Genomic DNA, 15,029 nt, shown 5'->3' with positions numbered 1-15,029 from the left:
AACTTTAAAGAACAAAAGGTTTATAATCATTAATGAAAAACTTGAAAGGATTTGAAGAAACCAAAGTGAATCTTACTATCACCTATAATTGGATTAAGATGGCAACAGTACTGTGTTACCTGTTGCAGTTTAACCTTGCAATAAAGGACATACCAGAAGTGACCCATGAGGCTAAGAAGGCACTGGCAGGGCAACTTCCGGGAATTGGACGGTCGATGTGTGTGGAAATTTCTCTCAAGACGTCTGAGGTATAGCTCCTAATTTACTTTGTTGGCACACTCATATTTGTGTACCATTCATGTCTTTTTCCAAACTTTTTTTAAAACTCCTGGACTATCAATTTTTCATTAGTATCAGCACTGAGCTGCAATTTGATTATCTAACAATTTCGGTTATTTGCCAGAAGGAGACTAATTGTGTTCCATTTTGGCAGACAATTGAGGTTTCATTCCTAAGGGCAGATGTGATCACCGGAGCTTTTCACAGGCTTGTTTGCAATTTTGCTGTAAGTAAGTGCTACCATAAGATTTGTTTCTGCCTTACCTAAAATTGCTGATTTATAACATCCAATTCCACAAGCACCAAAAATTTTTATATCTGCAATGCTGTGCAACCAGCAGCCTTGTATATTAAGGCTACATTTGATCTACCTGATGGAACTGCAGTATTTATTGATTCTTTCATAATCCCATCATGTCACGATTAGAACACCTAAATATCTCAAAATGAGCTTAATTGTTTCACACAGTGGCTTGCTAATAAGTCTTCAGAAACCATCTTGTTCTTTAGAATTTGGTATCAGAATGCCTTCAGTAAGCTTCCTTCCGAAAAAGTTATCAACTGGATCCAGGTTATCGAACTTGAGGCCATCAGGCCACTTTTGCTTTCCAAATCTTGGTGATCCTGCCCTTTAAAATTCAGGCAAACCTTTCTTGTTTTAACACACTTCTTACTTGTTTTTCGTGTTTTAATTTTGGATAATGTTATACATCTGTATGGACTGGACGCTTTGTACTTTTCTCCATTGGTTCAGTGCACTTCCATGCCACTTCTTTGTCCCTATGGCGACTTCTCCTCCACAAACTTGCAACATTGATTCTTGTCCTTTTGTTATTTACTTTTGGCCTCTAGCTTTAGAACTTCCAATTGGTATGCACATTCTCTGTTTTTTTTCCCTCTGCAGCAAATAGCACTAATTTTAGCTTTCAGCCAAAGTCTTTCAGAACCCTGTACACACTTTTAACAGTTGTTGATGCTATTTTACTTAGAGTGAAAAGTTTAAATTGCTTGTATCTCGTAAGTGATTATTGTAATTTACATGTGTTGCATTTTTGAACTTTTTTATCTCCATCTTTTGTCCTTTAGTTAAATGGGAAAGACCACGTCCATAAATGAGTCCTTATTGCCTATGAGCCAGAATATGCCTTTACTTGTCCAATATCCAGGTAATAGCAAGCCCAATGATCAAACAGAAACCCACGTCACCTATTTCAAGCATCTCTGATAATTGCAGTTTTGGAAAAGCACGGAATAAGCATTTCATCACCTATGGTTTACAGATTAAACTAGCAAACAAATGTATTAAGTGTTTGATAGTTAAGTGAACAGTTGCAAGGACAAACAGCAGATTTTCAGTAATTACTGGCTTTATTCATCCTGAAATAGATGAAATGACAAGCGGTCACGTATACACAAAAGCTGATCCAAGAGATCCTTGATTATAACCTCGCATGGAGGCTTGATCTAATCTTGTACTGAGCCTCTTATTTGTCCATTTCTGTCTCTGAAGGAGTCAGAAGGCCTGCTGAATTACAACAAGTCAACCCAAGGTACGCTTTCAAAATGCTTAGAAGGCCCAAGTACGATTTGCTGCAGAGGGAAAAGACAGAGAATGTGCATACCAATTGGAAGTTCGAAAGAGAATTTAAAATGATCAAGCTAAAAATATACAATTTAAAGACTTCAAATATGTGCTTTGAAGGCACTTTTTTTAATTTCAGTTGAATGGCCCCTTTCTGAGAACAAGATTATTGGTTCTGAACACTGCAGAACATCCAGGAGGTATTGCCTCATCAAAGGAACACCCACTCAATGTAACTAGAACAATTCAGTTGGTATAAATTAGTAACACTACTTTGGAAACAATGAATAATGTAGGCAGATAAACTTTACCTTGCCAATACCCTTGAAATTACCTTTCACCTACTAGAAAATTAGTATTTTTGAAACCTGAGGAGGCAGCTGGCGTGAATTAACTTTTTTTAAACTAACTAGCAGTCTCCTGTACAAAGATATTAAAATAAATATACTTTCCATACATTATAACACTGACTAAATTTCAGAAGTGCTTAATCGACTGTGAAGTTCTTTTGGATGTCCTGAGGACATGAATGGATAGCACTTATTACATTAGAAACCTCATACGGATTATTACTTATTATTTCCTTCCAATGTTGAATCTGTATTCCTCCATGTCGAGCATCATTTGGAGAGAAAAGGGCAGGCATCTACTTTGGGCCTTCAGTGTCCACTATGATAGTGGCCTGGTAGTGCCACCACTGAATTCTGAAGGACATAGCTGTCAGACTGGGGCTGCTACCTATGTAACCTACTTGATCTTGTCTTCACCAATCTATCTGTTGCAGACTCACCTGTCTACATTAGCATAGATAGAAGTGACCACCATGCAGTCTTTGTTTAAACAAAGCCTGGGCTCCACCGTGGTGACAACCCTCGGCAGTAGTGCCATGCTATATGATAGCCACTTGTGACATTGATTGATGGAGTCATACCTGACATGGTGATGTAATGGTAATGTCACTGAGCTAGTATCTAGAGACCCAGGCTAATAGTCCACAGTGACTGATGGAATTTGAATTTAATTAATAAATCTGAAATATAAAACCAGTCTCAGCAATGGTGACCTTGACAACTATCATCGATTGTTGTGAGAAAAACCCATCTGGTTTATTAATGTCCTGTAGGGAAGGAAATCTGCTAGCCTTGCCCGGTCTGGCCTTCATGGATTGCAGACCCACAGCAATCTGGCTGGGTCCTAACTACCACACAGATCAAGGGCAGTTAGGGATGGACAACAATTGCTTACTTTGCCAGTGATGCCCACATCCTATAACAGAATAAAGGAAAAAAAACACGAAGATGACTGTGGATCTTTGGGGGTAATCTTTGCAGTTCCCAGCCATTGCTGAGGTATTCATCAGGGAAGCATCTTCAACTGAACTATCTTCATCCACCAATGGGATGGTAACACTTCACAAGGACTGCAGTGTACCACTGCAGCTTTGAGATTTCAACAGCTTTAATGTTCAACAGATGGTTTGAAAACGTGTTCCTTACTAAAATCTGTGTCTGTTTCCTCCTTTAAGGCGCTGCTTAAAACTTATACCTCTTTGACCAAACTTCTAGTCATCTGCCCTAACATCTTTGAGGCACAGTGTGAAATTTTGTTTTGTAACTAACCTGTGAAGTTCCGTGGGACAATTTAACTACATTTAAAGGTGCTATATAAATACCTGTTGTTGTTGTTCTAGTATATGCCACTTCCAAATTTTCTTCCTTATATATTTTGTGCCAGGGAGATTCTATGGAACTGGAAACTTGGTGCTTGGAAATGAATGAAAAGTAAGTTTCCTATTTTTGAGAATATTTTCACGTAAAATGTAAAAATAACATTCTCTATTCATAAATCACAGGGAAGATGAGAGCAAGCGTTTCTTTCCTGAGTTACACTGAAGATTCATAATATTGCTTTTGATAGTTACAAGTTGCTCATTTTAAGGTGGACAGAAGGTACTTCACATGCCTAATTTAAAACCCCGGCAATCAGATTCTTGTCAGTTCACTTTAGATATTTTACTGCAAGCAACAGAGATAACAGGAGTTCATCCTCCATGTTGGGTTGACTTGTTATTTCTAAGATTTTAAAGTCTCTGTTTTTGTTTCTTCAGATGTGATAAAGAAATTAAGGTTTCCTACACTGTCTACAACAGGCTGTCTTTGCTACTGAAGTCGCTTCTTGCAATCACAAGAGTGACACCTGCATATAAACTGTCCAGAAAGCAGGGACATGACTATGTAATCCTATACAGGTAAGAAAATAATTTTCTAGCTGTTTATGGTATCCTAATTTTGTTATTTTCTTCAAGCGATGTGCTGGAAGTTTTTAATATATTTCACTTAAAAATGAACATACAGAAAGATGGGTTTTACTTTCTTTAAAATTTATTCTCCAGAGGTGAGTGTCACTGGCAAGGCTGGCATTTATTGCCTATCTTGACATCTGAGAGGCTTGCTAGGTCACTTCAGAGAAACAAATTGGCATGAGAAACATATAAGCCAAACTGAGAGATGACAGCATAGTTCCTTCTCTTAAAAGACATGAGTGAACCAGTTGGACTTTTGCAACAATCCTACTGTTTCTTGTTCACTTTTTTGTTTTTTAGTAATACTTTTTTCCCCCCAGATTTAACTGAATCCGACCTCTCAAACTGCCATTGTGGGATTAGAACTCTTGTCCTGTGAGTTATTAAGCTAAACATCTGGATTACTAGTTTAGTAACGTAACCGCTATGATTTGATGCAGTGGATTGGAAAGTGTCTCTGACCTGTTTTTCAACCCATCACAGATGAATGAGACAACTATCATAGCTTCTTATCAATTTTGGGATCAATGTAAAATTGGTCCTGGTATTCACAGCACCACTCTGCTCTTTAAGAACTTGACTCTCAGCAGAAAATTGCTTGGAATTTGGTACTAAACACAGCACCTTTCACAGGCCACAGGATTGGCTTGTTTTAGAATGAGGAAAAGGAGTGCCAGGGAAGATGAAGGGAATACCATATGGGAGGAAGTGCCTTTCAAATATAAAGTGCCTCTCAAGGCTGGATGAAGGGGTCATTTGTATGCTGTACGGAAATAAAATATTTTAACTGTTGGCAAACAACAATTAATGGTCAGCCATGACTGGTCTGATCACCAGAAAAGACTTGGCCAGATGATGTACCTGGCAGTTCTGTTTTTGGCTGCCTCTATAAAAGCAAGTAGACACCAGCATCCTTCTCAATCAAACTACTTGATTCCATGCTCGAACTGTAATCTCACCTAGTACAAAGCTTCCGCCTTAGGTTTGAGCACCTGGATGGCTAGTTCCAACTGATGTGAGCCTAAGTGGGCCGGTTGAAGCTGTCGTCCAAGGGAGAGCTTTTCCATTGTTGTTGTCCTAGGCTGCTTTTACAGATTTGCAGCCATCAAATATTGCGTATGCAGAAAATAATCTTTCTTTACATGGGAGGGGGAAGTATTTTTCTCAAAGTATTTTTTCCATTTCTCTAACTTCCCCACTTTCCTTGAACATGATGACTTGTATTTCACTTCACCCCACTTAAGTACTTAACTGAAATTAATGTTTTTTTTTGTTTTCCTTTTACCAGGATATATTTTGGAGAAGTGCAGCTGATTGGACTGGGTGATGGTATGTTTCTTCACTTTTATACCCACCAATGATTTGGATTTAAAAGCCTCACTGTGATGGATTTTTCCATCTGTCCCTAAACTGAGAAATTGTAGAATTAGATGTTAGTTTTTTTTTTAAATCTGCCACAGCAGGCTCCCTGGTACCCACTGCTGTGAAAAACCAGCCCCACCTGTCCTTCAGAAGCCAATCAAATATGCCATTTTCTATTCAATTACCTAATGCCATTTCTTCAACAGTTACTGCCTTCAGTGGAATGTTGTAATGGCGAAGGTGGCAAGGAGAAAGCATTGGTAATATTCCAACATCCACCAAAGTGGTTTGTGCTAATGTCACAGCAAGGTTTGAACTCGCAGCCTTTTTGTTGCTGGCCCAAATGCCACAACCACTCAGCCACTGTACCCATTCAAAGTGGAATTTTGTGTAAAGTACGTTCTTTTGTGTGCTTCAAAGTAGACCTATCATATTCAAAAATTCCATGCTGCATTCCTGCATCTCCAATTTTGGTAAACTGACATAATGTGAACATTCTTAGTTGGGTCAAGTGGAGGAGGATCCCTACAAATAATTTCTGCTAGCCAGTATTACAAAAGCAAAATATTGCCAATGCTGGAAATCTGGAATAAAAACAAAGAATGTTGGAAATACTCATCAAGTGAGACAAGTGATACGGAGAGAGAAATAGAGGCATTGTTTCAGGTCAGTGACCTTTCATTATAACTGGAAAACAGTAGATATATAACAAGTTGTAAGCAAGTATAGGAGCAGGGAAAGGTGGGGTAGGGGTGGTGGAAGAATGAAAGGGAAGGTCTGTAATAGGGTGGCAGGCAGGGGAGATTAAATGACAAAAGGAATCATATTGCAGCAGAAGGGGATGGATTATGAGATAAGTAAAGAAACAAAAATTTGGTCCAGAGGAGGTGTAATTGGGAAAATGCAAAAGTTAATGGAAACATCAATTGTTTGTTAGTACTACAAATGTTAAGGTTGCACTTCAATACATTCTTAAACATTCTTTGCCCAGCTGGCAAAAACCTAAATGCCTATACAGGATCTGCTTGGGAACAGATGGTTATGCATCTGTGCAACATATTCTACCTAGCGGAGCTACTCTTTTATTAACATTGTCTCAATATGCTTTGATTTATCACATTTCAGCATTTCATAATTGTTAAAGTGCATCTTGATATATATTTTACATAATCAAAGTTTTAAAAATTGTCAGTAGTTCACTGTACTTAAACTTGTAACAGGTATTCCAAGGGAGAGAATCCAGAATAGTTGCTTTCATGATGAGGAAGCAACGTGCAACATCATTCATTCCCTTACCAGAATACCTTCCCATGCAAGTGCAATAGATGCAGAACTTGCCCTTTTACCTCCTCCCTTCTCTCCGTCCAAGGCCCCAAACATTCATTTAAGGTAAAAAGGTGATTTGCTTGTACATTCAATACCTTACTGTATTTTATTTGCTGCTCAGGATGATGCCCCCTGGGGAGACCAAACATGGGCTAAATGACCACTTTGCGGAACCTCCACTTAGTCTGTAGATGGAAACCCATGCTTCCAGTCACCTGTCATTTTAATTCTCTACTCCCATTCTGACCTTGCTGTCCTTGGCCTCCTATACTGTTCCAATGAAGCTCAGTGTAAACTTGAGGAACAGCATCTTATCTTTCAATTAGGCACTTTACAGTTTCTGCACTTGGCATTGAGTTCAACAGTTTCAAATCATAACCTCTGGGCTCCTTTTTTTTTTTAACTTTTAAATGATTATTCTTGGCACATTTACACCTCCCCTGTAGACACGACTTTTGTTTCTTGTTCCATTGCCATCTCTTTTTGCTGTGCACCACCAACCCTTCTGTAATTTTAATCTCTCCTGCCTTCCACTCTATCAAAGACCTTCCCTTTTATTCTTCCCTTCGCACCCCCCCCAAACAACCTCCTCCCTTTTCCTGCCTTACCAAAAAACTGTTAGAGCTTGAAATACTCCCAGTTCTGACAAACCTTGAATTATAATACAACATTAACCTTGCAACCTTTTCTATTTCCCTTTATCTTTCTCAGGTTTTCAGACTGTACGGGTTGGAATGGTTGGAACCCCCGTTGGTACTATCACGCTGTCATGTGCATACCGAACTAACCTGGCTTTCATGTCTGGCAGGTAAAGTGTGGTATTGTCTTGAACTTTGTACTGGCAGAGCTACAGTGAGCATGGTTAGGCTAAATCTATTTGAATTTGGTTTCACAATTCCTAAATTTTGGGGGTTGAGGTTCATGAAAGGTTGAACGATTGATTGTCTGATGCTCATTTTCAGATAACTTGAGGTTATAATTCTGTGGAGCAGATTTTTTTTTTAGCTGAATATTTAACTTTCCCAATGAAGGAAATCTGCAGTCTAACCATTAGGATGCTACGATTGGTTTACATGATAATGATCAGCCAGTGTTGTTGTTCCTGGTGACTCCTGCTGGAAATGCATATATGTACATGTGAGGCAGTGACAGCAGTTTGCTCTGATGTAGTGTCCTATGCGGCTACATAGAACACCAGTGCTCACTGTTCAACTGCATTCAGGAACAATGGTTGCCGAGGTGAGATACTGGAGGGCTGTCTGCCTCTGTGGCATTTTACCTCAACGATAGTCTGCACCTTCAATGCAAGATGCAAGAGTTGGGCCTAGAAGAAAATATTCCCAATCCTTAAGCAAATATTTGTATGATTTATGTAACAGAACAGTTTCAAAATAATATTTAAAGGCTGCACAAACTTGAAGTATAAGAGATTTTTATGACCTGACACAGAATAAATGTTCTGAGAAATCTCAACATTTTATTGCATTAAAAATATTGCTTTTTAAAAGCGTGTGTGTGAATTTAAGGACCTGGCTAGTTCTGCAATCTCTTGGTCATTAAAGTTGGATTTTGGATACAGGTTAGAAGCACTTCTCTTTTCAGAAAGTAAGTTATACTGTTGGAAAAATTTGCAGTATTGTTTTGCTCTCAGCTTAATTCATTAGTGAAATTTAATTCAGCAAGAAGGACAACAAATAAGTGTTGTTGATATAGCAAGTGATTTGGAGGGAATGAGCATGAGCTCAGGTATTACCTGAGATAAAGTGACTGAGTTATGATGAGAGACTGAGTAAATGGTTTGTATCCTCTGTAGGTGAGGAGGTTAAGAGATTATCTGTTTTGGGTGTTTAAATAATGAAGGGAATTGACGGTGTAAATCAGATCATTCTCTCTATGGTAGGAATCGTGATGAGAGAACCTCATCATATTAGAACTAAATTACTTAATCCAAAAAAAACTTCTTCACACAAGAAGTTGTATGCCATAGCTACGTAATCAGCAAGTCATAGGTACATAACCAATTGAGGTGTTTAAAAGCATACCAAATATTTGAAAAAGTGCCACATTCAAAGGTTATTGCAGAAAATAAAAGCTCATGGTGTAGGGGGTAACATCGTGGCATGGATCAGAGATTCGCTAGCTAACAGGAAACAGAGGGTAGGCATAAATAGGTCTTTTCTTGTTGGCAGGATATAGCAAATGATGTGCCACAAGCATCACTGCTGGAGCCTCAACTTTTTACAATTTGTATAAATTACTTGGATGAAGGGACCAAAGGTTTGGTTACTAAATTTGTTGATGACACAAAGGTAAGCAAGTAAGTTGTGGAGAGAGCATAAGGAGGCTGCAACGGGCATAGGACAGAACTTTATGTGCCCACTGGCATCATGGCGGTCATGAGCGGACAATATGGCAGGAAGGCCAAAAATCAGTTTCATGCCGTCGGACCTCGGGAACTTCATTATAATACATCTGCATATCATTATAAGCCCAGATCGCCAGAATCATCTCGTCCACTTCAGCAGGAAAATACACCGGTGCACAGCATGCCTTGACAAGTGTGACGTGCAGAAGTCAGGACTTACCATTGGGACCTTGCTCATATCGCAGGTATCCGAGGAGCAGAAGATGCTGTAGCCCAATGGCAACGGTACCCTGCAAGATGGTTGATTCTAGGTAGATTCTAATGGGCATGGCTCCACCGCAAAGCAGCTCACAGAAGAAGGAAAATCACCAGTTGAGGGCCTGCTTTGGGACATCATTGTCTTGGCCATGGCCTGTCACAGATGATCGTTTAGGGGGTGGAGAGGAAGGCCCAACTGTGAGTGGGAGAGGAGGAACGAAGGTGTAGGTGGGGGTGAGGTTGGGAGGGGGCAAATTAAGGTGTTGGAGGGGGGAGGGAGTACTGGGGAGAATATGGCAACTGGGGAGGAAGGTGTAAGGGAAGGAGTCCGGTGGGAGGTGCGGGGGAATGTCCATGTGAAAGGGAGTGGTCTGTGAAGTGGATGACTGCCTCCTGGGGATTGAACTGAGGGTGGGTTTGGTAGAAGGATGTTGAGAATGACAGAAGGCAGAGTGAGACGGTAAGATGTCAGGGTGAGGATGCAACAGCATTGGTAGAAGCGGTGGTGAAGGTGGTTGGCGGGGACTCAGAGGCAAACACAGACCCTGGGGGTGGGAAGGAGGAGGCCAGGGAGGTTAATGTGAATGGGGGTGGGATTTCCCGGAAGGTGGGCAGCTTGCACATACACCTGGATATCCCCGAAGGAAAAGGGTTGTGGCTGGTAAGTGGTGGTGGAAGGTGATGCCAGGGGGGTTGACAGTGATGGGGGAAAAGGACATGGGTGACTGGGGGAGGGAAAAGGACAGGGGAGCTGAAAACATACCATACTAGTAGCATGCTTGCTAATCTGAAAGTGAAACAAGATTCGTGGTGGCAAGAACAGGTGCTGCAGGGGAGTGTGATCAATGGGTGGGCGGAGATGCAGGTCAGCTCAGATGGATAACTGAAAGCGAACCCCAGCAAGCAGCATTGAAAATGCTCAGGACATTGAGATGAGTGTAATTGGGGGAAAGATCCGCATGCACATTACTCAGTGAAAGTTAATACATTTTCAGATTATAAAGTGACAAAATGTGTTCAACTGTGATCAGACTTTCTTGACTTTTCTAGACATTACACTTCTAGGAGCTACCCTGAGATCCACAGCAGGGGTGGGGACAGCCTGTGCAACGGTTGGCCCTGTTCCCTCTGATGGCTTTGGTGTGGGACCTCTGGAGACCGAAGGCCTACGGGGCCCCTGCTTGCTTTGGCTGTCCTGCTGTAGGCCAACCACTCCCTCTGCAGTGACAAAGGACGAAGTTGAGGGGCTCACAGGCAAAGGGGACTAGAAGAGAGTGAGCCCCTGATATTCCTGAGTTGGATGATCCAGGAGTTTCCAGCTGCCGCTCCTCCTCCCTTCAGATGCCTGATGGCCCCGGCTTGACTCCTTAAAGGGAAGGAGCACCTGGAGGGACGTCAAGATGCCCCAATTTTCTTTTTACATTGCCACTGCAGGAACTCACCCATGTCTGCCATGATGGAGTGCAGGTCTGTTCACATCTCCACATTCTGCTGGACCAGGCTTTCCATGACATCCACCATCCTTCCCATGGAGACCTCCATACGCACACACTTCATCCGGGAGTAGGCGGACGGACTCCTCTGACTTGCTACTGAGTGCTACTCTGAGGGCTCCCAACAGCTCTGCATGATGTTCTCCCGCCTCCTGCTGAGTCTCCATGATAAGCTGGGAGACCGAATCCAGAGGCTCGTCACCTGACTCAGACCTCACTGACACCTCTTCCCCAGCAGTCCTCCGAGTGCTAGGGAGCTCGACTGAACTTGCCTCTTGCTGCTGTGGACATGTGCCTATGTGGTTACCACCAGATTGTGAACCCGAGCCTGCTCCAGAACTAGGTCCCACTCTGCGCTGGTAGAGGATGTGGATAAGCTCTTTGGTGGGTTTTCCAGTCTGCTTATTTCCAGCTCTTCAATGGAGGTGGTGTCCTCTTGGTTGGAAGTGAGGACATGGATGGAGCTGAAGGGCTGGCTGGCTGAGGGTATCAGTTGCCTGGCAGAGCTCCCTGTGAACCAAAGTAGAGATAATTAGTGAATGGCAGCAGAGCCAAATGCATGAGAGAGAGCACTCATATTTGCTTTGAGAGAGGGATGATGTGGCATCGGATCTTCGTGTGGTTGTGTCGCCGCCAGCCTCACTGTCGCCCAGGGCACGGTCCACGTCCTCACCAGTCAGCGCGATGGCACATCCTCAAAGCGAGTGAGGGTCTTAATGTGGGCCACTCCAGCCCCCGGTCTAGGACCTCTCCCTATTGCTTTGAGCCAGCTTCTCCTGCACGAAAACAAAAGCTATATTACTGTCAGTGGAGGTATGAAATATTACCCTAGCCATTTCCAGTTGTGAATTTATCATCCAAATATATTTCCTGAGAGATTCTGGCAAAAACTGACAAGCATAAATGTCTTGAGGGTAAACTAAATTTAATATCTTATGGGGTGATTTGGAGGATTGTACAAAGGATTGGAATCTTTTTTGTCAATCCATTCTTTTTAAGTTCTAATATTAGAATACTATGCATCTTATTGCCTTCTCGCAGGAAATTATTGAAAAGTTTTGAAAATATCCTTTGGAATGAGTGTAACAACTTGTACAAAAAGTACCTCCTTCCTAGCCGCCTCTCCAGTAATTTTATAATCTAGTGTTCCATTGTTTCAAGTATTAAGCCAATGGAAATATATCATACCTTGAAATGCATTGGTCACCATTATTAATGCTTTGGAATTCTGGCTCTGTATTAACTTATTCTGCACACTACACAAGGACATATGAGCTATGCCCATGTGGTATTCTGCCATTGCAGTTGCCTTTAATTCCATTTTAGGATTTTTCATGAACCAACCCTTGAATGTTTTACTTAATTGCAAGAAATTATAATAACAAATAAAGACCATTCAGCTCTTTAGGCTGACTTGGCTTCTGTGATATTCTTACAGGGCAATATTTTAATTTTTATGCTAGTTTATCTCTTAGGTTCAGTATCACTGATTATTCCATTAGCAGACCTTGTGTTTATTGCAGTCAGAGTGTACCTTGTACTGTCCACTAGTTAAGTAATAATGTGACTCAAGGATTATAACAGGGAACTGTTAATATGTATACTGGCTGCTATACTGTTGCGTGTGCTGACACCATAAGCCCTGAAATTTACAGGGAGGCAAGGCAGGAGCAGTAAAGCTGCCAGAAACACAAATTGCAGGTAGTCAAGGGGACATGGTAAATCTAACAATAGAACTTCATTACAAATTTTGCTTGCCATTTCCCATCTTGCAACCAGCCAGATTGAGGGACTGGCTGGCTACCTACCGTCCAGGAAGCCTGTGACAACAAGTCACAACCAATGAGTAGAGAGAAGGGTAGGAGAGACGAATAAATCATAAAGACCTCGGGAAGATTGGTAAGGTGGAGGTTTTGGGCAGGTCAAATGCATTACTTTAGGGTACTGGAGGGAAGTGGTCCTAGTCCTTCTAGCCCACAAGGAGTGCAGGATCCTGGCCGTTCTAACCTCCTTCGGCTGGCTGCCTGGTTTCCTAAGCCATGGGGAACCCAGCCCGTGGACATAAAATTAAAACTTTGAGCGATGCTGCCTGATCAAAATAATTAAATTCCAGGCCCACCTCTAGAGAGCAGGTTAGTTATTCAAACCTAACCTGCCTCTTAAAACTGGCATTGGATGGGGGTAGAGGTGGGTTTGGGTGAGGTTTCTAATTTTCTTTTGAAATTTGAACAATTCTTTTGAAACTCCTATCCATACTGGGAAGTCGGGCAAGGGATTAAATTACCCCCATGAATTCTCTTTCTGTGGAAGGTGGACTAAAAATCACTCTATTGAGACAAAGCAGGAGTATTATTCAGCAGACTGGTGTATTTTACATGAAATATGTAAATAAGTAGAATGTTTTTCACTGAAATTTTGAGTTTCCAGTAGTTTTCATTCCATAAAAATAACAAAGGTGCATGCCTACTAATGCTCTTGGCACAAGTTCAGTTAAAGCTAGCCATACCCAAACTTCTGTATTTCTATTAGTTTGCTTGGGCACACTTATCCATTTCTGCGTTTGAGAAAGAATGCCTGCCTCTTCTTAAGATTTTGAAGTCAGAGATTTGACCCATCGAGCTGTTAGTCACCAAGGGCTCTAAATTGTACCAGCTATAGAACTTTGGACAGAAAAGATGTTTCTCATTGTTGACTATGCCAGAGTCCATCAACTTTGGATGTAAAACATCTTTGCTTATAGTTCTTGACAACGATTGGCTATGATAATTGATTACCTTTATGGATCTGTTGTCCATTGCTTGAAGCTGTAGAAATATGCATAGAAAAGTAGTTTCAATACTAGTATCTTTGCCGCACAGGAACTATTTTGTCATAATGGTATGAGATGCTTGGTTGCTCTTTTATATACTAGTTAACTTTTTTAATTACTGTGGAAACTAGTCTGCTGGCTAAACATTAAGACAAATAATTTTAACAGTACAGGAAGCAGAGAAGATAGATTTAATATCAGATCCAAAATGAAAGTGATAAAAGCGTTTGATACATTGCATAGAGAACAATTTTGTTATTTAGTTGGAGAATTGGTGAAAATAGGTCATAGATTTAAATTGAGAGTGAGGACAGAGATTAAGAGAAATTTATTTCCATGGTTTTTTTTCAAGTATGGAATACTTTGCCACAGCAAGTGGTTCAGACAGTGACTATTGTATCTTTTAAAGGAAAATGTTATAAATATTTGAAGCAGAAAGATGTGTAGGGCATATGGAGTGAGTGGGATGCTTGGATTAATTTTGGGACACTGACAAAGCCGACATGGACGTGACTGGTTGAATTACGAGACTCCTGGGCTGTAAACTGAGACTGCATATTATAAATGTAAAGTAAATTCCAGGCTATAATCTAATCTTGTGGAGCAGAAGACTGATTTTATTTTTAAAAAATACTCTTGTAAATCTATGAAAAGCAGAACTAATCCAATCCAGCCAGATACTAATACTAAAGCAAAAACTGCAGATGCTAGAAATTTGAAATAAAAAAGGAAAATACTGGAAATATTCAGCAGGCCTGACAGACTTGAAATGTTAACCCTATTTCTCTCTCCACATTTCTGCCAGACATGCTAAGTATTTCCAGCATTTTCTGTTTTTATTGCAACCAATTACTGCCGCTCTATATCCTACATTCAGATCACCCATAATCTTATTGAATGGGCGAGCAGGCTCGATGGCCTGAATAGCCTATTCCACTTTTTTTTGGTTTTATGATCACCATTGCCAAATCTCCCATCAACATCCTGGGATCCACCACTCACCAAAAAAATTATCTGGGCCAGCTACATAAATACTGTAAGCACAACAGCACATCAGAGGCAAGTGACCCAGTTGACTACCCAAAGCCTTTCCAACATCTCTAAGGCACAAGTCAGGGAATATTTCCTGCTTGCATGCAGCTCCAACAGCACTCAAGAACCTTGACAACAACCAGGGCAAAGCAACTCACTTAATTGGCAGCTCATAAACCATCTTAAACATTCACCCTTTCCACCACCAGCACAATATGCTG

At 41.0% G+C, this 15,029-nt stretch overlaps 1 protein-coding gene across 17 annotated transcripts in view; it reads left to right on the top strand.

Moving 5' to 3' along the window:
* Positions 1-15,029, top strand: part of atg13 (ATG13 autophagy related 13 homolog (S. cerevisiae)) — an 87,912-nt gene that overhangs the window by 10,138 nt on the left and 62,745 nt on the right. For all 17 annotated transcript variants that reach the window (XM_041197006.1, XM_041197017.1, XM_041197013.1 and 14 more), the window contains 5 exons: positions 129-248; positions 3,596-3,642; positions 3,969-4,109; positions 5,452-5,492; positions 7,563-7,659. In XM_041197006.1, coding sequence (XP_041052940.1) covers positions 129-248; positions 3,596-3,642; positions 3,969-4,109; positions 5,452-5,492; positions 7,563-7,659 — 446 coding nt within the window. The remainder of the gene's footprint in view (positions 1-128; positions 249-3,595; positions 3,643-3,968; positions 4,110-5,451; positions 5,493-7,562; positions 7,660-15,029) is intronic.

The sequence above is a fragment of the Carcharodon carcharias genome, chromosome 10 (assembly GCF_017639515.1).
Source record: "Carcharodon carcharias isolate sCarCar2 chromosome 10, sCarCar2.pri, whole genome shotgun sequence".
In the NCBI taxonomy this organism is placed as follows: Eukaryota; Metazoa; Chordata; class Chondrichthyes; order Lamniformes; family Lamnidae; genus Carcharodon; species Carcharodon carcharias.
This window is presented reverse-complemented; position numbering and strand designations above follow the sequence as displayed.